The sequence below is a fragment of the Corapipo altera genome, unplaced genomic scaffold (genome assembly GCF_003945725.1).
Source record: "Corapipo altera isolate COAL_440 unplaced genomic scaffold, ASM394572v1 181, whole genome shotgun sequence".
In the NCBI taxonomy this organism is placed as follows: domain Eukaryota; kingdom Metazoa; phylum Chordata; class Aves; order Passeriformes; family Pipridae; genus Corapipo; species Corapipo altera.
The window spans coordinates 699,001-723,148 of NW_020884999.1; the positions used below are offsets into that span (position 1 = coordinate 699,001).

General features: G+C 42.3%; 1 protein-coding gene across 10 annotated transcripts; it reads right to left on the reverse strand.

Annotated features, from left to right (window-relative positions):
- Positions 1–387: 387 nt before the first annotated feature.
- On the reverse strand, positions 388–23,536 carry RABGEF1 (RAB guanine nucleotide exchange factor 1). 10 transcript variants are annotated; one of them, XM_027666837.1, is made up of 11 exons: positions 23,445–23,536; positions 13,434–13,619; positions 11,308–11,474; positions 10,174–10,293; positions 8,062–8,082; positions 7,246–7,415; positions 5,459–5,540; positions 4,585–4,717; positions 4,089–4,180; positions 3,483–3,739; positions 388–2,540 (listed from the first exon to the last, which is right to left on the reverse strand). In XM_027666837.1, coding segments are annotated over exons 1-11 (1,629 nt in total). In that variant the 5' UTR covers positions 23,447–23,536; the 3' UTR covers positions 388–2,141. The 10 variants fall into 10 exon arrangements, with proteins under 10 accessions (XP_027522638.1, XP_027522639.1, XP_027522640.1 ...); XM_027666838.1 differs by having other exon boundaries at positions 7,246–7,412; positions 23,445–23,535; XM_027666839.1 differs by lacking the exon at positions 23,445–23,536 and adding an exon at positions 22,836–22,932.
- Positions 23,537–24,148: the final 612 nt, after the last annotated feature.

The window sequence follows — 24,148 nt, forward strand, 5'->3', positions numbered from 1 at the left end:
TCTTTTACTCAAACTTGTGGGAACAGAGCACACCCCTGTCCTACAGCCCTGCCCAGGGATTACTACTAGGAGGAAATCCATCTTACCTGCCTGATTTGTTTGCTGAAAACACTCCCCCTTTAGTGGCTTGATAACAAGATGGCATATGCATAAAAGATACTTTAGTTACAAATGCACCAGTAAATCGTTAAGTGCTTAATCACTACAATGACCTTTCTGCAAAGGAAAAAAAAAAAGACTTACCCAGACTTGCACTTGAATGGCTGAGAATTGCTGTCTTCTGAATCACAGAGAATGCAGAAGCAGCCCTAATTATATTCACATTAATCATTAACAGCATAACAAAACCCGGGTGAAGAGGTTTTTAGGAATTCATTAACAAGGGCATAATGTACACACTTTTATTTAAACATGGTAATTTACACAATAGCTAAAAGTTTGCTTCCCCCCCACCCTGCCTCAGGAAAACCTGTGTACCTGGATATCAGAATTAGCACCTAGTGTTTAAAACCAAAGCCTTTACAGTATTATTTACTGCAAGCACTGGTCAGATCCGAAGCAATTTGGGCACGGTGACACATGGATACATTGAATAATTGAAATTTAAATTTAATTTCTAGTGAGCTCATTGCTGCACCTCAGCAGTGGTGCTTTGGGGAGCTGGTTATCTGGAACACCAGGGATGCATAGTTTATGAGGATAAATACATCTGACAGGAAGGGACAAATCACAGTCGTGGTCTGAAATTATTGCAGTGCAAATTTAATAGAGCAGTGTTTTAAAGCAGTGGAACTTAATAAAAGAGGTAGGTACTTTCCCCCTTGATGGTAAGAACTTAACATTGCTTAAAAGCAGCTCCATGTTCAATATCTCAGGTATACAAAGGAGTCACGGCAGAACTGGATTAGCTGGAAGATACTTCAAATGATATATAAAATGTTTCACTGGCATAAAAAAGTTATATTGCAAGAGGTTACTTTTTTTGTGGAGTGAGCTGTTATTCTTGAAAGACACAGAGCTAAACTTTTAGTGACACAAAGCCATATGTACCTTGATGTTCAAGGTCAATCCCTTTGCTAAAGGGGTCACTAAAGATCAGAAGATTGATGTTTCATGAAAATAAAGTGCATTTTTCTGCTCATGCTTCTTCTAAAAAGCAACCTCTAATTATATGAACTTATTTGTCTACCAGGATTGTCACAAAAGCAACCAAGACTTATCCCACTTGGAAATGACCAGGCAATGCCAGAAGAGAAAGCCACTTTTGGTGCAATTCTTGCAGGATCTTCTCCCCTCCCACCTCTTGTTCCACATTATGTAATTTTTTAATACTAATACTCCTTCCTGTTTCTGAAGCCTGGCTCCAAGTTCTCTTCCAAAGCAGTAACATCAGCACTTCTGTGCACCACTCAAGGCTACCAGGTGTCCTGACAAAGCAGGGAGAAGGTTTACATGAAGAGAAATGTCATTTTTTTTAAATAGCACTTTTCCTTTTTTTTACAAAGCAGATTGAGTGTCAAGTTTTCAAATCATTACAACAATATCTTCTGCAATTCATCAGTTCTCCCATCCAGCTTATCCAAATACTAACAGTGTTTTTGCCTTTACACTGCAACATGATGTAACTGAAAGGTGCTAAAATGAACACTTTTAGATCATTTTCACTCATACACAAGCTGTCATGCACAGTTGAGACATCAGGTTTTAAATCTATTTACAATTTTACATATTTTACAATATATATTTCATCTTTACAGCTACAGAATGAATTCAAACTAACATTGGTACCTTTTGAGTTTCTGCTGGAACTCGGATTCAGGTTAAACTAATCATTAAAAACGAGTTAAGTGCATGCTTAGAAGGAAGCTTTCAGGAAAGATGTCAATGGACTAGTGTTGCTTAAAAATTACACCAGTTTGTGTAGAAAATTTAAATTCAGTTCAAAAACCCACAAAAGCCTAATAGAAATCTACTCGACTAAAATAAATACAATTCGTTACACTTAACAAAAAGAAAAATGTACCTTTAAAAATGTACTGATTTAAGCTCGTCTGATTTTTAGCGTTAAATTTATTTCCCTTCCCAAGTAGCAGATAGTACTGGGTGAGGATAATGCTGCTTTTCAGAGTTAACACTGATAATTATCCTGCATAAACCTGAGGCTGCAGTGGTGGGGGCAGCTTGTCATTCTCCACATTTTCAGAGTCAATGGCTGCTAAGGCTTGACTTTTTGGTTTTATTTCTAACGGATATTTCTCAACAATATCTTCCACTTCCTTTGTGATTCCATCAGTCCAATCTATTAGGTCTTTCTCGAGTTTCTTGGCTTCGCTGACAATTCTTTCCTGTCTCTCATTCAACTGAGAGAGGAGGTCTAAGCTTTTACACATCTGTTTAACCCCCAGGCACACGTCAGGGGAGAAGCTGTCGGATTCCTGCTTCTTCGGGGACGTCTGACCCGTCATGAAACGATCGAAATCTTCTTGGCTTAGATTTAGAGACTGAGCATCCAGCTTTTCAATGAAGGCCACAGCACAGCACTGCAAACAAAACAGAGAGAGATCACTGCAAGCCACAGACTGGAACGTGTGTGTTCTATTCCCGATCCTGCTGTTAGACCAGTAACTGATTATTTCTTTCTAATGCCCCAGCAGATTGATCTTTTCCAGAAGTTCACTGTACCAAACAGTTCATATGCCTCTTTCCTCTCCCCAAAGTCTGAAGAAGTCAAAAACTCAGTTGAACAGCACTGACTCACTGGGCAATGTACATTCCAAACTTCAGGGTCACCTCAGGGGGTTTGGGAGGTGGGAGAACAGAAGGAACACGACAGCAAGACAAGAGCACTAAATTAATATTTAATAATCTGATCAGCAGAGATCTGCCATGCTCTTAATATTCTGAAGGAAGCAATGTCAAATACCCCTCTCATCTTGTGGATTTTCTGCTCCTACTGAAATAAGCTTTTAATATTCCAAGTATTTCATTCAACTACATAATTTCCCTCACAAATTGCTTCAGGATGAAATACAGAGCACACCAATAAATGCCTCTTGCAGGAGCTTTAAAAAGCCTGTTTACCTCCACAAATTAATGGCCTAGTTCTGCAGCCCCTTCAAGAGAAAAATCTCATTGGCTCTTGCAAGTAGGAAACTTTGCATCTGTAACATCTGCACTGTTCAAACTTGGGATTTTAGGAATAGAAAGGACTTATTTCCTGGTAGAATGAAAATACACCCCGGTCTTAGCATCAGACTGTTCAAACAAGGGTTTAAGATTATAAAGAAAGAAAAGCACTTCCTCGTTTGGAAAGGAGAAAAGGAAGAGAGAGGAGATAAAACACAGCAGAACTGGCTGTACTCTAAGTAACCTCAACCATCATTTTAATTTTTTTCTACATTATGTTTCCCTTTACTGGCAATTCCTACATCCAAATAAAAGACAAACTCCTTGTATAAACCCCACAGTATTCCTGCACTTACCAGGTTGGTGAAATAGTACCCATCCTCTCCTGTCATTAACCTGCTGGGGTTGCAGAAGCGTGTTATGTACTGGATGTTGGACTGCAGGCGGGGCGGGTTCCCCTTCAGGACGATGTATATGAGTGTTGGGAGAAAGTCATCAGCAGAGGCTGGTTCATTTTTTGTGATTTTAATGGCATTAAAGATGTGCTTGCTGCACTTGGTGATGCAGGCCAATTTATCACGGGGCACACGCTTCGAGTCCATTTCAATAATATCTGTAAGATAAAAAGAGTTCTCAGATCATTAAAAGTGTATTAATCAGACACCTCAATGAGCAGGCAATGCTAATATTGCATCGTTTCTATCTGTGGTTCTTGCTGTTCCATAATAATATCTGTTTATTCAACCTTCTCTTGGTTCAGTCCAAGTGTTTCAAACAGATCAGTTAGGCCTAAACACTTCTGTAGTGGAAAAATTATTCCTGCCTCACACGTGATATCCCAGTCCAATACCACAAAGACTCCTGCAAATCCAACAGCCTGGCCCCCCCTCTGGTGATCGACTCTCTATAAGCAAGAGAGATGAAATTTGAAGCTGCAAATGTAAACTTTATCATTCACAAACCTGTAATTGCCTTTACAACCATATCAGAGACTTCTGGAATTTCTTCATTGACAGGAACACACAGCATTTGGGGAGTCACCCAGTGCAAAGCCCTGTGAGAGGACAGAAGTGTTAAACTGTTCTGTGCCAGTGACATTCAGGTGTTTGAAACCAGCTGCTTCTTGAGTTCAAGGCACAAGGAGTGCTTTGTGTGGGTGAGGCACTAGTCCAGCCTTAAGCCAGTTTATTCCACTGAAGTAATTTATTTTCAGAAGAAATACTTTCTTCTATTTTTGCCATAACTTAACAAAAGCAAACCACTTGGTTTTCCCAGTGTAGCAACTTTCATTATCCATTCCCTTCATTTCTTCTGGTTTTTAAATATGGTGTTTTAAACTCTTTCTGCTTAACAATTTTGCCATTTTTGTGTGCACAACACGAGGTTTTTAACATGTTTGATTCAGAGCTCATTTACAGGACTGGGGATTACTCAATTATTTTTCCTTTAAAGCATTACCTGATTCTCTTTTGGACAGCAAGGTCTTTCTTCTCGTCATCAGTTGTTTCAGGGCAAAAGACATATTTGTACTGCCGAGTCATAATGTACTTTTCAATCTGATCCATTGCCTTCTCAACTTTCTCAGGGGGCACTGCAAGGTACAAATCCCATAAATGAAGTATTCCATGGCTCCTTTGAAGATTTAATACAGTTTGACCCCAACATCATCAAATCAATACGACTGACTCGAGCCAACCTGAGCTCACACAGGATGGACATAATTGGAGTATTTTCTCTCTCTACAGCAGAAGCAAAAATATAATGGGTCGAACATCACATGCCAAAGGGTCACAATGAAGCACATTCAGCACACAGAGCAGGTTCAGCTGCTTGTAGCTTACAAGAACATTGTCATCCTTTGAAAATAAATCCAGTGAGGTCCTCCAAGTCCTCTGTTGCTGTTTATGTCTAAAAAACTCCCTGGGTTTGAGTTGTGTCTCTCACATACCAGACACAAAAGCAGTTCCCAGCAGAACTGGCTGCTGGAGAATTACAGGGTAACAGGAGGCCCAAAGCCTGTTTGGTACCTGGGTGGAGGCTACACATTCACCTTCAGTTTTAAACAAACAGTATTGGATTTAAAACAAAAAATTAAAACAACTGAACCAAATTTTAGAGACTTTAAGCAAAACCTGTACAAATAATTTAGACTGTAAAACTTTACAGAACTGGGAATAATTCCAACTATGGGACTAGAATTTGTTACCAGCATTTCTGAAAGCTGGTTTGGAATGCTGCAATATTTTACAATTTTTACTTGAGTTTTACTCGAAAATGCAAGGGGCTTGAGCCTCAAATAATCACTTTTTCAACAGGAAGAGGAACTTGATACCTTTCCAACGTGTCTGTAACTTGTCTGCTACATTTTGGTAGAAGTCCTGGGCACATTCTGACTGCTCCTCAATACTTAAGTCCTGTAACAGAACACAGATTAGGTGTCTGTGTGTGTAAGAATTGGCAGCAACACCTCTGATGTTTTGTTTCTGTTTAAGGAAAGTGTCCAGCTGCAGTAATAGTCTGAGAATGCAAAGGTATCATCAGAGGTGTTTATATTGGCTAAATTATATTAAAAAATATGAGAAGCCAAGACACACTGGCTCTTTGACATGTGAAAGACTTGCATTTATTTGCTGTGCAGATAAATATTAGCAATGGGACTGGACAGGTGCAATGCCATTTTCCCCAGGCACATCCCTGAGTAATGCTGACAAAAAAACAGATTACTAAGAGAAAGTTTGTCCCTATTTTGCCTCTCATTTTTAAAAGATTACATACAGTGTATCAAAAACCCAAGAACACAAATCATAGTTTGAAAGAGTATCTATACAATAAACATTTCTAATGATAAAGTTACTCTGTAATACATTCACAATGTTATTTGTAAAACAACACTGTCTTTTGGGCATTACTTAACTGAACTCCTGAAGAACACAACAGAGGTTTGAAGGGTTAAAATTAACTTTACTGATCAAGTCACTTTTCACCATTAAATAGCATCATAAAGCTACACTTAAAAAAATGGAGAGAGAACTTGGTATCTGAATTCTCTAAGGGCAAAAACTGGACAGTTGCCCTGAACAAAGTCTCAGCTCTACTGGCAGTGCTGCATTTTAGCTCTGGTTTATGTGTGATAGCAAATTGTATGTTTTGAGTTCTTTCTGACCAGCACAAACTATCAAGAAGTAGGAAATGAGAGCACCTTCAGTATTTCAAACCAATAATAACACCACAGTTTTTACAAACTCTCAGTTTGTGAAACTCAGAATGAGTAAGTTCTAAAAGAAAAAAAACCTTCAAGATGTTTTTAAAGTAGAGGGAATGTAAGATTCCATCAGAACTGCCTTTAACATTCAGTCCAATTTGAGGAAACAACCTGAGTAACTACATACTAAGCAGGAAAGGTAGGAGAAGGGGGAAGAAGAGTTGTGCTGAAATACTGACTCATTCCAACCATAGGTGGCACTACAGACTGATTAATATTTCAAAACCATTGATTTTTTTTTAAAAGGAAAATGAAGATGTAACCCTTATTCCATACTAAAAAGTAAAGTACAGTCAAGTTCCTGTTCCCCAAATAAAAGATGTGTGGGTTGATGTTGTATTATCTTTATAACCTTTTGGACTTAAGATGCCCCATCCCTGGAAGTGTTCCAGGCCAGGTTGGAGCAACCTGGTCTAGGGGAAGGTGTCCCTGCCCATGGCAGGAGTTGGAACTGGATGATCTTTAAGGTCTCTTCCAACCCAAACCATTCTGTGGTGACTCCATGATATCTAAAAACTCAGCATGTAATATCTTACAATTTCCACAAGTGATGTTTATCTAGAAAATCGTTGAACAGACTAATGTATATGGGATTTATTCAGGGCTAATTTATTTGGGTTGCAAAGGAAAGCTCCCTGAGATATTGGGGTTGGAAGGATTCTTTGGTCACACCCCACACCAAAAAACAAGGCAGCCAGGATTTAAAGCTACCCTGAGATCTTCACTTGACTAAGCACATCACCTGAAGGCTCCTGTGTACACTCCATAAAATCCAAACTGCTGGAAGAAGTGCAGCATTTTCTCCATCTCTCCCCAGTTTCCCCATTTGATTGATGCAAAAGGCAGGCAGGACTTACCCTTTTATGATTCATTGTGTCCAAAAATAGTTTACATTGCTTGTAGATGTCTTGTCCAGGCTTGTGATATGTCTTGAGAAATTCTATGAACTCCTTGGACACTCGATCCGTCTCGATGCTTGCCTGCCTGTTTATGGAAGGGCTGGGAGCCTTGGCTTCTTGGATCTCTGCTGGGAAAATTTGGGCACATCAGATAAGCTTTGTACACTGATGGATAAATTCAGCAAGTGTTTAACAAGTATTAAAATTTCAGGTTGGTCTTTTCTTTTTTTTTTTTTTAACTGTGCAGATGATTGATCATTTATTTCTCAGGCTCTGCCAGTGAAATGATGGATATTATTAAACAGAACTCCAGGACACTGAGTATTCCACGGAAAGGAAACATTTTCAGCCACACACCCATTTGCACTAATGGCCTTTTTATAGCAGCAAATGACTGTAAAGTGGGTTTGCTTTTGGGTTTCTTACATTTTCATTCCCAGGTAAGATTTCTCCATATAAGATCAAGGCTTCCAGATGGGATTCTGCAGCAGTTTAAGATAATGGAGTGGTCCCTTTTCCATTCCCCCTCACCTCTAATTTCTGCTCCTTTCCTTGCACCAACACAAGTATTCATTCAACTGGCTCATGAACCAGCTCAGGGAGCAGCAGATTGGGCAGTTCTAGTCCAGGGACACTGCACACACCACTGGATGCAAGTTTAGAGAGCTGCAACCACAGGGGTTTTTTTTCTCCCCCACAAAACACATGATTTTCCAAGCTGCAAGTTAATTCTGCTGCTCCAATACCTTCACTAACCAAGTTTAGTTCACCCACCTTTCAACTTGCCAGCCAACACTGTTCAAAATGGAAGGATTGAATAGAGATGATGTAAATGAACATGGTGAAAAGCAAGCAGCAGAGGGACAGAAAACATGAAAATATTCATGGTCAACACGATACAAACAAATCTTTCAATCTGAAAATACTAACATGCACAGCAAAAAATCCGTGTTTCAATAAGCACACATGCAGAACTCCAAAATAAAAAGAAATACATGGGGTTAATATACTTAAGGTAACTTACTAGGGGTTTTTGTTTGTTTGTTTGTTATTTGCTTTTAAAAAGATTCAGCACTAAATTCAAAGCTGTGTCATCCAGTGATTAACACACACTGATCATCTGACCAAAGCACAAGACTTCAGCATAACCTTCTCTGGGTAATAATTTGGTCAGGCACCATTAGAACATTTATGGTATTTAAGCGATAAGAACAGAAAAGGTTTAGCAAATATTTAAATTCCAACTGTAGCAATTGAGATAGAAAGTGCAAAAAAAACCTCCTTTTGAGTTCCACAAGGACATCTTTCCAGAGGGGATTTCTTTGTACCTAAGATTCCCAGCAGTGCAATACAAATGCCTGGACAGAGTTCAGGCTGAAGGGTGACCACTCCTGCATGTTGATCTAAATTTGTCACATTTCATATTAGATAACCAGTAAGTAGGAAGCCTAGTTCTGAAATAATAAACAAAGAAAGCAGGTCTGCTTTCAGAAGGGCAGAATTATAAGATATTTCTTCCATGATTAATTACTGATCTCAGTCTGAAGTACAGTTGAAGATTTATGTACTTACTTCAACACTGAGTTCACTCTACTATAAAAATAATGAACCTCATTCTGCTAGTTGACCATAAGGAATATGATTATTTCAGTCACAAATTGAAAACAGATTTTTTTTTTTTAGTTACTAGAGAGATGTAGTCAGCTGAGGCAGATTACTATCAAGTATTAAAAAACAATGTTAGAATGAACTGTCTTCAACGAGTCACACCAAGAACTACTTGTAGTCACTCAGAAGTGTTGCAGCTTCATTAATCTCTGAGCTGAAATCCTGGTTTAAGGAAAATTAATCTGTACAATATACATTGGTTACTTAAGGACTGCAGGAACAAATGTACTTTCAGCAACAAACTATTTTCAGGTTTGTCACGTGCTCTAAAAGAATTAAGTCCAACTAAAAAGAAGCCGATTACGGAAAAGAAATTCCATCTGACCAAGTTAAAGAGAACCCAGTAGAGGAAATATGCCCAAAATGAAAAGGAAGAGCACTGGAGGAGTTAAGAAAGGATCACCTTCACAAGGAACAAACACTATTAATAGTAAAATCTTTCTCAAGGCATTCTACAGAAATGCTAATTGTCACAGCAGAACATGAGCACTCCAGTGATTCACTATGGTTGTGCCACGGTCACGGATCTGAGTCCAAGCAAGGAACATAAAAAAAGGGTTTGTCATTAGCTCTGCTACACACAGCCACTCATCTTCTCCATATAATTTGCAAAATAAAAGAATGGTACATCTTCAAATTTCTTTAGTCAGCACAACAAGTCAGAATTGCACACAAATAACACAGGATGAGCTCCTGAAGCTGTTTGCATCAAGGGGGTTGGCATCCTTTTGATTTAAATAGAACTAGGATGTCTTCTCTTGATATGAAATTGTCTTCTTGGTTAACATAACAAACATCTGGAGATGTTTTGAGAATGCAAAAGTGCTTGAAGTGTCAACTATTAAATTGAAACAGCAGTTTCAACTTTTAATCAGATTTAGAACAGCAATCTGGAATTCTTTTTTGATAAAAAAATGTGAAGCAGCACAAGATCCAGCTACTTCTTACAAAATTCTTATTTTTTGAAAGCGTGGTCACACTAAGGTGGAGCTCCAAGAAGCTTCAGCTTTATTCTTGTACTCTCTCTACCAAAAAGCAAAGAACTGGTTTAGATATTCAAGTTCACCTCAAGATGCTGGACTTGCTTTTTTTGTCATCTTCATGTTCAAGAGCACGAGTTTGAACTGGCACAACCCTAGTTTGTACTTTGCAAAGCCCAACTAAGAAGTAAGCTCACTAAAACCAGGCAGACAGCTTGCTCAGGCTGTGCTGCATTACCTTCAGAAGGGGAAGCCAGTTCCCAGGAGGGAGTAAAAATCTCCTTCAAATCCCTGAGAATGTTATCAGCATTTCTCTCCCTCCCAGGCTGTCCTTGCTTAACGATTTTCTCTTGAGCAGCTGCAATGAACGCGAGAGCAAGCGGGACACCGAGAGCAGGAGCGTGGCAGGAGAGATGGCAGGGGGGTAAAAAAAGAAAATATGGAAAAGTGAGAAGAGTGAACATAAAAAAGGGTTTTAATTACACAGGTGAATGCCTCACGTAGCCAGCTGCTGCCATGCACCAGGACAATTCCAGGATGAAATTCAGGCATGTTTCTTATTAAGGAAATGCATCGTCTCTAAGGCTAAGGTAGATTTGTGTTGATTTTCCTTCTGGAATTCCTACTCCACAGCCCAGCATTTTCTGGTTTTTGCCTGTCTAAGCTGTTGCTATGCAAAGACATCAGTGTCATTAATCATTCTTACTTGGAACATACTCTGTAGAACAAACATCCAGACAACCACAAACTTGGTATTCACAACCCACATACACACAAACACTACAAGTCTCACATTTATTTTCAGTTAAAGGCACCCTGTTTACACATCTCATTTTTCCTGCTAAGGCTGTCAAAGTGCTCCATTATGGCAGCATCAGCTGATAGGTTATCTCAGTGTTTCTATCACACTTAGACATACCAGTTTCTTCGAGGTGACTGACAGCCAGTACCTTTTCTCCTGCTTCCTTCAGGAGATATTCCCCTTCAACTCCTAAACCATGGCATGACACTGTGGCTGACTCATGAATTTAGCAAGGTTGTGTGTCAGAGGAACAAGGTCCTTCAGTGGCAGACCCCCACCAGGAATACATTTATGCTATACTTTAGTGGAAGAACTCCTGTGGAATGCACACAAACACAGCCACAGGTTTAGGACTGCACAGTTCTATTTAAAAGATTGTTTGGCATCACTCAAAAGCCCACATTTTTCTGTGTTTTCAGTAGCAATTGCTCTCCAGAAGTGTCACTATTTCAACTTCTTTAAAGTCAAACCACAGAGCACTCCTCTGCCTTTTAGAACGTGACATCTGTCAAAAATACTTTTTAATTTAACATGTTGTACAGAACCATTATAAGCAAAGGAGACAGTTACCCTTCTTAGCTCCTGCTCTGGAAGAAGCAGTGAAGAACTTCTTCACAGTAGTGACCTTTCGTGTTTTCTCATTGGTTTTCTTCTCCTCAAACTTTGAAAAGGTCAGTGACTGGGCCCCTTGGGTGCTCTGACTACTGGCATAGGCTTCTTCCTCCTCACGCTGAAGCCTGGAATTAGAAAAATAAAGGTCTAATTTAAGTGCTTAAAAACAAGACAAATAAGCTAATTTCCTCTGCAATAATTAATTACTCATTTGACATGCTGATTTCCCCTGTGCCCATCTTCATTTCTTGCTTCCTCCCTTCCCTACATGACATCCACCTTTTCCGTGGTGCAATGGTCCAAGTGAGGGAAAGGTCAAGATATCCAGGGAAGATTAAATAGTAAGGTCAACAGGGAGGAGACTGAGGTATAATCATGGTCACCTTCCTCTCATGTCACAGCCCTGAATTCTGTAAGGCAAAGGTGAGGGGATAGACTGTGGGAGGATTGCCAAAAATCCATTCATGGCCTCCCTCCCTCCCTGCATCATGCTGAGTTTCACAACCACAGGCAATCCAATCCTCTGCCCCCTCACTGAAGGGAAACAGCCTGTCACATTCTCATAAATACTCTGGGAAACAGATCATTGTTGTCATCATTTGTTTTCTAAGTCTTGGTAATAGATAAACTTGAAGGAATGGGGCAAACCCCCTCACTGCAACTCTGCTGGGTGCCCTGCAGAGACCAAGGTCAGCTTTTAATCTACAGGTACAAAGCAGGGAAGGCCAAATGTACCAATCCTTCAACTCTTCTTCCTGTGCAGGAGGATTAAAACAGGTTAAATTATATTGCCCTTCAAGATGCTAGAAGGTTGAGCCATTGTCTTTAAACATCCATCCAGCTCAGGATGGACCATAAATAGTCTTGGATCTGCAATCTCTTGAGGCAGGAATTGTATCTTATCTGTGCTGACAAGCCTGTCTGTGCACTACAATAAACAATCACAGCTTATCTGTTGTGCCTTTAGCATCTCCCTGCTGAGCAGCTACTTATTGAAGAACTCCTTAAATACCCCACTTTCTTGTACAGAGATGTTACAAGACTGACAGCATAACTATCTGCTCTAATAATACTTAAGTTCTTAGTAACTGTTTAAGACAAATTTATGGCAGAGTTATAAAATGACATGTCCTCTGTCCTGGCACCTTTGGACTGGGCTAGAAAAGTTCCAAACACTTTCTCTGCAGTTAATCTGTTCCAGTGCCAGATAGGAAAGAGAATTTGAAAAACAAACCAAGTAACTACTTCAAAGGCTTTGACATGCCAGAAAACTTAGGGCTTCCAAACTGCAACCATCAGTTTGGACCCAACTCAAGCTCAGAGACCTTCCACAGATGCCACCTCCTCCAGTGCACTTAATTAATAACTTTTCTTCCTTCCTCAGTGACCTTGGTTAATGTATCACTGGGTAACTCAAGGTCTCCCAAGGGTTCCAAGCTCTACCCAACTCCAACAAAAAGCAGTTGTAGCTGTTTGTATTTTCTCACCCAAGCACAGAACACCTCTAACACCCGTGTTTAGGGTCAAGCATTTATCACACTAAGAAAGCTAAACTGTGTTGCAGAAAATAAGTGCTAAGAAAAATTACCTAAATTATTAAAGACAAAGCTTTGATGCTTTTGGGTTTAACCCTGCAGTTTAAAAGAATGACCATAGACAAGACTAAAACCATTTTTTTCAATCAGCTGCTGAAATGTAAAACCCTGGTGCTGGCTATGCAAGACAATAACTGCCAACTCCAGAGGCAGGGGTATTTTAATCAAAATTGTCACTTCCACCCTTCCAACTGCTACATAAAATTACAGATTTAAGTATGCAAATTAGGTCAAAGCATTTATTGAGAGGTAGGTGGGTGTTTACACTTGCTACTCACAGACTTTCTTCTGAATCCTCTTAAAATAGAATGTCATAAATATTCATCTTTGCATCAAGAGGAAGGTTTTAATTCCTGCTGGAAAGGTCAAATATGAGAACTTGTGATGAAACTGAGCCAGAGCAAATAGGACTAGAAAACAGGAGCCAGGAATAGTATTTAGTGAAGTCACCCTACTGCAAAAGCTGAAGGAATAAAGGGGGTTCTTTACCGCTCTGCCAGCTCCCAATCCTCTTGAATTTGTTTCTGCCTGGCCTTATGGTATTCCTCTCTCCAGCACTTGGAGCAAAATCCCTGCCAAGCAGGATTGCCATAGTAACCACATCCCTTCTTGCACAGGAGCTCCGACTGATCCACGTGGATTCCTCTGCGTTCAGATTTCAGGTTCATTTTCTTCCTGTTTAAAGAGAAAAAGGGTTAAAGTCAGAGAGACATGGCAACGGCCAGCTAGAAATAATTTCTTTTGAAGGTCTGCCTTTCAGAAGGAAGTCACCTGTTTTAATTATTTAACAGTTCCATAGCAACGAAATAAATGCCAGAGGAGGAAGAGCACAGTTATATAAGCAGGGAGCCCCAAAGCCAGCCCAGCATTAGCATGTGTTTGCATAGCTGTGACCTGCAAACTGCACCAGGGCTGGCCCAGGGGCACAGCAGCACTGCCAGTCACACTCAGGGAGAAAAGCCCGAGGCTCTGATCTCAGCAGCACGTTGTTCTACCAGTCACAGGCACAAAGCAACAGAGGAAAAAAGAAATATAGGAAGTTCCAACCACCAACAAAGGGAGCAGGCTGAGTGAGAGACAGGATGAACATGGGTTTGTGTTCAGACTGTCTGCACAGAATCACACTGGTGAGGCTTTAGGAATCATGTCTGATACAAGGAATGTCTTCAGAACACAGTGAGGTATCCGAGCTGACCCAGCCAGGCACATTAACGTGGAGGAGTTGCATCTCCCTTTCCTCCAGTGCTCAAGTTACTCCAGAGTTAAGCTGGGTGCCTGCACACAGCACAGCTCTATAGAATTTATATATAGTGACTGCAACAAAAAGATTCTCATGCCCACACCACCACTGTGCCAAGCCTGTCTTCCAAGGATCCAGCACTCCTCTTCCTTTCCCTTGGCACAAACCATCCCACATGCCAGTTTGTTCCCAAAGGCACCTCAGATACTGTGTTCTAATGCTAAATGCTGCATTCATGTGAGAAGAAAAGCAGCACAGGATCATCTGCATTAGCAAGTCTAAGGTCTGCCTATTCAAATATTAATATCTGGATTACAATACTGACAAACACACACACACACAAAATATCACAGTGAGGCACTGGAAAGCAGGTCTTGACCAGCAAATCCAGCCCCTTTTTCTTCCTGCCACCCTCAACAGAGAGAGTTTTTTGTAAGCTGAGCAAACACCTCAGCAATTGCTCTCACAGTGGCAATCAAAGGTGCCCCAGGACATCCTTCCTGCAACAGGAGAAGCAGATTTTTAAACCAACACTGCCTCACAGTTTGAAGACCCTCCCCTCCCCTCCAGCACACGGCTTCAGATCACACAAGGCAACCAGAACACACTTGGAGATGCCATGGATGGAAAGCAAGATGAAAAGTGATTTTCTTAATCTGAAGAATAGCAGTAGCTTGTCAGAATTATCTTGTTTCCCCCTAATATTCTGCCCCAAACTCCTCCCTGAGTCATCCACCAAAACAGATGTGAGGCACAACTGTCACTGCCACTGACAGTTTTCTACTATAGGAAATAACAGCTATTTTCTTCCAAGATGGATTATCTAAGATCAACCACTTAAAAAGACTGATAATGTTTAACATTTCCCATTAATCTAATCAAGTTATTTTAAGTATAGTAACAGGAAACACACATGATTTTCTCTGAGGGGGGAATATTCCATTTTATCCATTAAGACTCCTTCACTAACATCTTTTCTATCTTTAAAAGAAGTAATGAGTTTTGAAAAATAATCTAAAAATAGTTTCATTGTAGAGACATGTATATTAAAGGAATCAGTCTCTTAATGGTATAATTTATGAAGACACATTTTCGCATTTATATAGACAGAGAGCAGCTGAATATTCTTTTTTTCCCCTCTGAAATGTCTGACATTAAACAGACATTAATGTGTTTCTGCAAAGCAAAATAATAAAAAAAACCCCAAACCTAGATTTTAAATATTTGAGAGCTTTACTTCATTCCCATATGGACAAACTAACAGAGAAACATAAATGCATTGCCTTCACAAAAATATTTTGGTTTCATTTACTGACTTCTCAAGGAAGGCTATAACATACTGACAGTGAATGTTATACAATCTATCTGACAATCTACCTCACAGCCCAGAAATTAAACACCTACTGTCTGTCAGCTGCAGAGCCTGGGACAGAAACTGCACTTTGGCACTATTTGGACACACAGCCCACTCTCAGAGCATCACACCTGCCCTTTACCACCAACTCTGAAAAGAAAAGGGAAGCAAAAGCCTGAAAATCTTTACTTGCTGCTGATTCAGTTTCAAGACCACTTCTTAAAACCAGAAGCTGCAGCAGCATTTTGATCAGAGGCTTCTATTGCAGGTGCCTGTACTAGAAAAAAAACCAACGTGCCTAAAATGCTCAATATTGCCATTACTGGTAAAGCTGAGCAGTGTCAATGTTTTCACTGTAAACCACGGGGAGCTATAAAGACACAACACACAAAAACATCTTCAGAACACAAACTTCACAGAAATTCTGTAGCACCCAAGGAAATGAAGCCCAGTTCCTCTCACCCACCACAGCAGCCACAACAGCTTTGCCACTGCAGTCTGCAGGCCCATGTCATGAACTCAGGTGTCTGTTCTCACTCAAAAGCACTGTGCTCCAGACACTCAGATGTTCTGAATAACATCTGCCTCTCTGAAAGCCACCATGCACTGTTTCTATGCCAGTTGTGCACTTTCACTCTCTCCAGAGATGCACAAAAATCAGCTTTCTGTGCCCACAGAGCTTTGCCCACAATAACCTCTGGCATCCCGCTCACCCTCTGTGCACACCAGAGCTAAAAATAAGGTTCTGTTTAGTGTCAAAGTCCAGCAGCTTTCCCCAGGTCTGTAAACAGCTGCAAAGTCAAGGCACTAGAAAGTTGCTCTGTTCCCTCCCCTTCAAGTGTTTTTGATTGCAGTTCCATCAGCTCCAGATCCAGGGACTGAAGAGGTCACCCTGAATCAATAGGAAGAAGTCACATGCTGCACATAAAGCAGAGCCTCTCTGCCTCCTTCAAACAGAAAAGGCCATTACAAAAAAAGTTCTGCAGCCAATTTTTGCAGGTCAGCATTAACGTTTTAATGAACAGAACAACTCGAGTTTCGATTAAACTGACAGAAAAAACCCTCTCAAGCCAATTTTCAACAGGTAAATCACTGTGTACTTTATGATCTTACATACCTAGAAATGTTTTGTTGAGACTTCTGAGTGTCCAAAATGCTTTTTTCCCCCCCTTTCTCAATTCCCTTCTCTCCCTCCAACCCCAGCTAAAGGTGCATCATTCTTCATTCAAAGATCAACTCCTCGATGTGTTTGCACAGTCACACCACTAATTTTGCACGGTCAGACCTCTTATTTTACTCATGCATGGCCTGTTCAAAGCTCAACTCTGAGCAACATAACACAAAACAAAGAACAAATTTGTTGTTTTCCTGGAGTCAGAGAGCAGGCAACTCTGAAGACCTTTCATACCACCTGACCACTGAGAAGCCAGGAAAACAACAGTAAAGAAGGTAACAAACTTCCACATTATAAAAATAAAAACCCCAAACCCAACCCAAACCAACAGAAAAACCCAGCCAAAAAACCCACAAAACTAATCAAGGATAATAAAGTATCAGAAGATAATAACTAACTAACTAACTAGTAAAATTTGGAGAGGTGATTTACACCAAACATCCTTCTTGAATCTCCTGTATCCCAGTTAAAAACACATCTCAACAACTTCAAGAAGCATCACATCTCCCTCCCAGGAGCAAATGCCTGTAATTTAAAATATACTCATACACTGCTTTTGTTTAAGTGCCTTAAATAGTTCTGCTGTGAATATCATCAGGGAAAGCAGGGAAATGACACCTCCTTGCACATCCCCTCACAAATACCATGGCACAGAATCTTCTTTTAAGGGTTTCTGTACCAGTACTAGACCTCATCACACATTAATATCTATGTTAATGAGCAACATCCCTCTGAAGAGTTTAGAAAAAGAATGGGCCCTTAGTTATTAATTTATAAAATCCCTTTCCCCTTGTTACTCATTTGCAAGTAAAAGCTTCTTGCCTCCCATTCTCCTCTGAAATGGAAAAATGGAAAACTCCTTTCCCTGATCAGGATCTTTAAGCTCCACCTCGCACATCTTGTTTGGCTCCTCAGAGGGTCACTGCAAATGTGCTGTTACACCCTGGCTGGAAAAGGGGATTTATTCTGGGCAATCACAACATGGAAAGGTGTCCCACTGCTGGCAAGCAGTGCATCTGTAGCCCAGCTCCCAGGGGACGAGGCTGTGGGGACACCAAAGAGCTCCCCTTGTCTCACTGCCACCCCCAGGCTGGTCCCCACCCCAGCTGCCCGTGGCCACGTCCTTCCAGGCTGCTCTACACGTCCAGCTTTGCTTTTCCAAACTGCAGAGACAGCAGGAGCAGATGAATATTGGTGCACAGTTGGTAAATGAGGCATGTGACTCATATTAACTCAGATGTATCTGAAGGGTTGCACATCAAAGGTCTCTGATGACAGATCAGATCTCCTTCTCCAACTTTCTCATAAGCACCTTACAGCAGCTTTGTTATGATGTTTGGCATGTGGAGAAAAAACCCCAAGCCACTGTGGATTGATTCAAAATTAGCTTTTTACTCGCTTTAATGCAATTTATTCTGAGGCTGTCAAATCCATCTTCCTATCAACACATTTTTCTTGTGCCTAGGCTTACCTAAATTTTTTCTTTTATTCATCTGTTTACTTAGAGCAAATACATTTTAAAGAGTGCAATACCAACTCAGAGGTTTCTCATCCCTTGCTCACACTCCCAGGTTTTTCCTGTCGAGTTTGTCATCCAAGAAGAACATCCAACAAATCACAGCTCTGACTCCAGAAAATGGAAATTCACATCATTTTTTTTTTTTTTTTTAGGAAGGATAAACCAGCTGCCTCCCTACCAGCTCCTCTGTGCCTCCATCAGAACTGAAACTGAGAACAGATGTGCAAACACTTCAGGGTTTCAGTTACCACAGCCAGGGAAGCAGACCATGAACAAAACCAGCAAACCCAAACTTTTCTGCAAAATGCTCTGGCTGACAGCCACATCACTTTCCCCAGCACATACTTTGATCAGCCTTTGATGATTTACTAAAGAAAACACAGAGGGGGTTAAGACACAGGAAACATGAATTTTGTTATGAGTCCATAAATCCTCAGCCCATTTTTGTCCCACAGTGGGGACTGAAGGAGCAGCAATCATTGCTCCAGGACATTGGACCTTTTGTATGACACAGAAAAGATTGTATTTTAATTTTCACACAGACCAGATCACAAAATAGCCAGAAAAATTCACAGTGAACCCATTAAAGCAGGTATCAGTCACAGCAAAGAGCATGTGCATCCTTAGCTTTTATGTGGTAGGAAAAAGGGGCTCCTTCAATCCAAACAGGATCTGTCACTGAGGGCTGATTTAATGCACACATGAAACACTAAACTTACATAACACCTTCTTTTCAGCAATAAACCCAAGATAGTTTTCATAACACATCAGGGTTTCCAAAGACTGCAGACACAGCTTTGGCTTCAGGAAAGGCACTGTGTGAAATACAGTTTAGGAGCAGTATAGATTTCCCATGGGCTCCAGCACCACCAGCTTGTTTTCCTTGTTCTTTTCCAGCTCCCAGGCTTGGAGCAGGCAGGTCCCTCTCCTGCCAGTGCAGGTTGTGTCACCACCACAACGACAAGATATCGACTGGGTCATAAACTATTTATTAGTCCTGGATTGCTGAGGTCACCTTTGAGAGAAGAGCTGGCTGGAAAAGCTCACACACCAAAGCTGAATAGGAAGGGTCTCGTTTAATCAGTCTATAAACACCTCTGGTAAGAGGCAATTGCAAGGTAATAGATAAATACTGAAAGCTACGAAAAACAGTTTGGTAGAAACTCTGCAAACTAACGCTGGAAATTAAAGCAGCAGCTTTGCAAGACTGTTCTGTAAATGAGTTTCAGTATTAGTAACAAAGTTCATTAATGAATGTATCTAAATCAGGAAAACACTTACATAACAGACTCATAACTCACGGGTTTGTTTTGGGTTGTGGCTTTGTTTGGGTTTCTTTTTGCTGTTGTTATTTTGGGTTTTTTGTTTTCCTCCATGAAACTAACAGTCTTCTCAAAAAAACCCTTGGCACAACTACTGGCAACAACCCACACCAGTCCTTTCACTGAACCGAAGCAAACGTGATTCAGCTCCTCAACTTTCTTCATAGCACTTAATACACAACTTTAATTCCTCTTATTCAAAAACATCAAAGTGCTCCAAAGTGTGTTCAACACGTCTCATCACTCATTGCAACTGTTTGGTCATTGATGGCCATTTCCATCCATTTTAGAGCAGGAATAGTAGGAAAACTGAGGAAGTCTCCAAACTCACAATTCTTACACTAAGTGCTGCTGTTTCACATTTCACTGGTGCCTGAATACTACATCATACTTCAGATCAAGAGAGAAGCAAGCAACTTCATTTACTAAAAATAAATTTACGAGGTAGATTAGAAAGTGCATCAAAACTGAGGGGGTGGAAGGATGGAGCAGGGTTAAGTTCTCTAACAACTGTGTATTTTGCCAGTGGAAAAGGGCCCTTAAAATGTATTTAATCAAAAAAACAATCACTGACCCAAATGCCACAAAACTCATAAGAGAAACCTACGTGTTGAAATAGTTGTGATTCAGGTGTAACCCCGAACATTCAGGTGTGTAATTAGCAGAAGGCTAATTAAACATGAGCTAATTTCCTCCAAAGGAAAGGGTGGGGCAACATGATCTCAGAAAATACAAAAGCCATTAGACAACTTGGGAATTAGGCAAGAAACCCAGCTGCTATCTTTGCTGTGTTCACAGTTTTAACGTGCCCCTTTCTTGCAGTTGAGAGATTCCAGCTACAGCAGCTGTTTCCTTGGATAAACAGTGCAGGCTGCTAAAAAAATGATCCCAAGCAAACAAACAGTCGTTACTGTGATGCCAGACAAGGGTTGAGCAGCCACCTCAAACAAACCACACTGCTGGGGACTGTCATTTGGAGGGGAAGTTGCAGCCACTACTTAAAACCTCCAAAACCTCATGGCCACGAGGCTCCAACGCTGCCCAGAGAGCTCAGAGTTTACTCAGCTTGGAGATGTGCTTTCCCCCCTCAAATGTCAGCAGAGGCCTGAAGCTACAGGTTTGTTTGTCCCCATTAAATCCTGAACTCCTGCCTGTAGCCATGAGCACTCAGCTACCAGCAGGAGTAGCACATACTCATGAATTAACAGACTGTGCCTCACCATCTACATGTGACTCACAACCGTGCTTTTCAATGAAATCACAGGAAACATCTAAAAACTCTTTGCACTCTTTGACTGGGAATTCAAGAAGATGAAGAGGATTAGCTAAAACTTCTAAAACCTCCTCAGAAACTTCTTCTCCACACCATGTTTTGCAAACGTGTCAGCCACGCTCACCTGGGCACAGATTAAAATTAAGTTGGCTATAACCTCAGAGAAAAACTTCAAAACATCTTAAACACTTTACACCTGACTTGTTACAGCATTTTAGCAGGACTTCACAAGCATAATTTTTAGGTCTAGTTTTAGATCACAAGTAGTTAATCATCTGGATAAAAAAAACAAGCATAATTGGGGATTATATAGCAAACATCAAGAAGGGGAGGAGAGAGCTAAAAAAGACTGTTCTATCTTAAATAACACTGCAGAACAAAATTAAATACCAGAATCATGGACTATCTTCAAGCTTATAATCAACAAGTTTGTTTTGTTAAGGGGTAAGTAAAGGGGTCTTGGGAATCGCTATATTTGGCTTTTTATCCTATTCTTCCATTCTATTTTATGCTGTTTTGGGTGGGTTTTTTTGTCAGCAAAGCATTCCACTGAGCTACAGTTCTCTTCCTAATCCTCCCTGCTGCAAAACACTTGTGTAACCACGTCCAGAAGGCCACCACATCCAACTCCAGAGTAAAGCACTGTTCCTGGAAATCACCACGTCCTTCTATGCTGGTTGGTCATTGGTCTCAAAGGAGTCTTGAGTAACTGGAAAGCCAAGAGCAGCTCAGTGCTCTTCCCAAAGTACCAGTGTGAGGTACTGCCAACAAACAAAGCACTGCTTCAAAAACAGTTTAGTGACCCTTTCTCCAAAACCGTGCAGTGCTGCTAATTCCCAGCACTGGGCCAGATCAGGGCCTCACTCAGCCAAAAAAAAAAAAACAACAAAGCAGTTTAATTTTAACTCTAAAACCCCCTCAAGCCAACCCAGCTCCACATCACAACAATGCTGCCCCTGCCACAGACCAGCAGGATTTAGGACAGCATTGAACCAACCCCTCAGAGAATTTTTTTGTGACTCCAAGCACATCATTCATCTTTCAATATCTCACACCCTCTCTGAGGGTACAGCCACTCCCTGCTGGAAGGAACAACCTGAACACTACACAAAGTGCCTCAAAGAGTGACAAACACCCACAAAAGCATCCAAAACGCGCTGCTCAGCATCTTTAAATATTCTCCAGACTTCACCTGGCTTGAATTTAAAGGACTTTGATCCTCAGCTGTGCAGTGAGAAGCCAGGCAGTGGCAATACTTACAGGAAAAAAGCCAAAAAACTCATTGATCCACAAGGAGCTCACCAGGAAAACAGGCGGGGAGGGGTGGGGGGAAGGAGAGCATATTGGGAAAGGTATCAGTGACACCTGCTCCTTGTTAACTCTGGAAACAGACCCATGGAATTAAAAAATAAATAAATTCTTTAAAACCACATTAAGTATATTAAAAAATATAAAAATATTTACACGTAATAAAAAGAAATCAGTTTTAGGGGCTGCACATGGAAGAAGACAAACACCCACAAAAGCATCCAAAACGCACTGCTCAGAGGTATATTAAATAATTCTCCCAGCTCCACCTGGCTTGAGTTTAAAGGGCTTTAACCCTCAGCCGGGCAGTGGCAATACTCACAAGAAAAAAGCCCAAAACTCATTGATCCACAAGGAACTCATCAGGAAAACAGGCTGGGGGGGCATATTGGGAAAGATATCAGTGACACCTGCTTAACTGCTGGAGCACACCCATGGAATTAATATATATACATGTATATACAATAAGGATTAGTTTTAGGAGCTGCACACGGAGGAAGGTTAAGTTTAGCGTATCCCGACGCTGCCGCCCTGTGGGGCCCGGGGGACCCCCCGCCCAGCCCCGGGGAGCGGGGCCGGAGCGAAGCCCCTCGGACACCGACCACCGACCCTTATAACGACCGTGGGCGATACCGGAGGGTCCCCGCAGCCCCCGCCTGCTCCCGCACCCCGGGCAGGGCCCGCGGCCCCTCGGCTCTCACCGGCTGCCCCGGGCGGCGGGGCCGTCCCGTCCCGTCCCGTCCCGTCCCTCTCAGCTGCGCTGCTCCCGCGGCCCCGCTCGGCCCGGCCCGGTGCTGCCTCCGGCCCTCCCTCCGCTCCGGCGGAAGGGCGGGCGGCACCTCCGGGGCGGGACCGCGCACGGAAGGAAGCGGAGCCCGGCTGGGCTGGGCGGAGCGGCCCCGCTGCCCTGAGGGGGATCGGAGCCCGGCCGGGCTGAGAGGAGCGGCCCCGCTGAGGGGGGATCGGAGCCCGGCTGGGCTGGGCGGAGCGGCCCCGCTGCCCTGAAGGGGATCGGAGCCCGGCTGGGCTGAGGGGAGCGGCCCCGCTGCCCTGAGGGGGATCGGAGCCCCGTCGGGCTGAGAGGAGCGGCCCCGCTGAGGGGGGATCGGAGCCCGGCTGGGCTGAGGGGAGCGGCCCCGCTGAGGGGGGATTCGAGCCCGGCCGGGCTGAGGGGAGCGGCCCTACTGCACTGAGGGGGATCGGAGCCCCGCCGCCCTGAGGGGGAACCGGCGGGAGCGGGACCCGGCGAAGGGCGAGCGCCGGGAGAGCTGCCCTGGCACGGCGGCACCGGGGCTGTTACACACACGTACATGTTCCTGATTCCTGGAAATGCGAATCGGTTCTCTTCGGCTTCTTGTTTTCCTCCCCTTCCAGCCCAGGGAACGGCTCCCTTCCCTTCCCTTCCCTCTCTCCACACACCCCCCAGGGCAGCTCCTCTGTTGTCACCCCAAACCCAGGCCCTGCCCCAGAGCTGCATTTGTGCTGACTGCAGCAAACAGAGAAATAGCCACTGCTATTTCAAACTTACTCCTCTTTCCATTCTCTGTTACCTGGTTGTGGTCTTTTTTTTTTTTTCCCTCCCGCATTGGGTCTCAGAGATCCTGCTATGAAACAGCAGGACAGATGGACAGCGAGGAAATGGTATTTTTAGTTACTTCAGAAACATATTCCGAAAGCAGCCAGCTAAGCAAATCCAGAAACTTTGTTTTCGAGCATTGCACAATCAGGGACAGCTACTGGGACTTTCTCTGCGCTGTGTCACATGGACTGGAGGGAAGGAAACAGAACTGAAATGATCTGACACCAGTCAGCATCCCCGGGGAGAGAGCAGACACTGCACAAATGCCATCTGCTAAGGAAGTGATGATGAACGACTTGGTGCCATTAAAACAGCCCGAGACAGAGACTGGTGTCTTAATTTTCATTTGCAGTCATGCAAAGCAAACTCGAATGCCAGGGAAGGTGAGGAGGGGCACCACACTGGCTGCAGACCAGAAGAGCCAGATTCCAACAG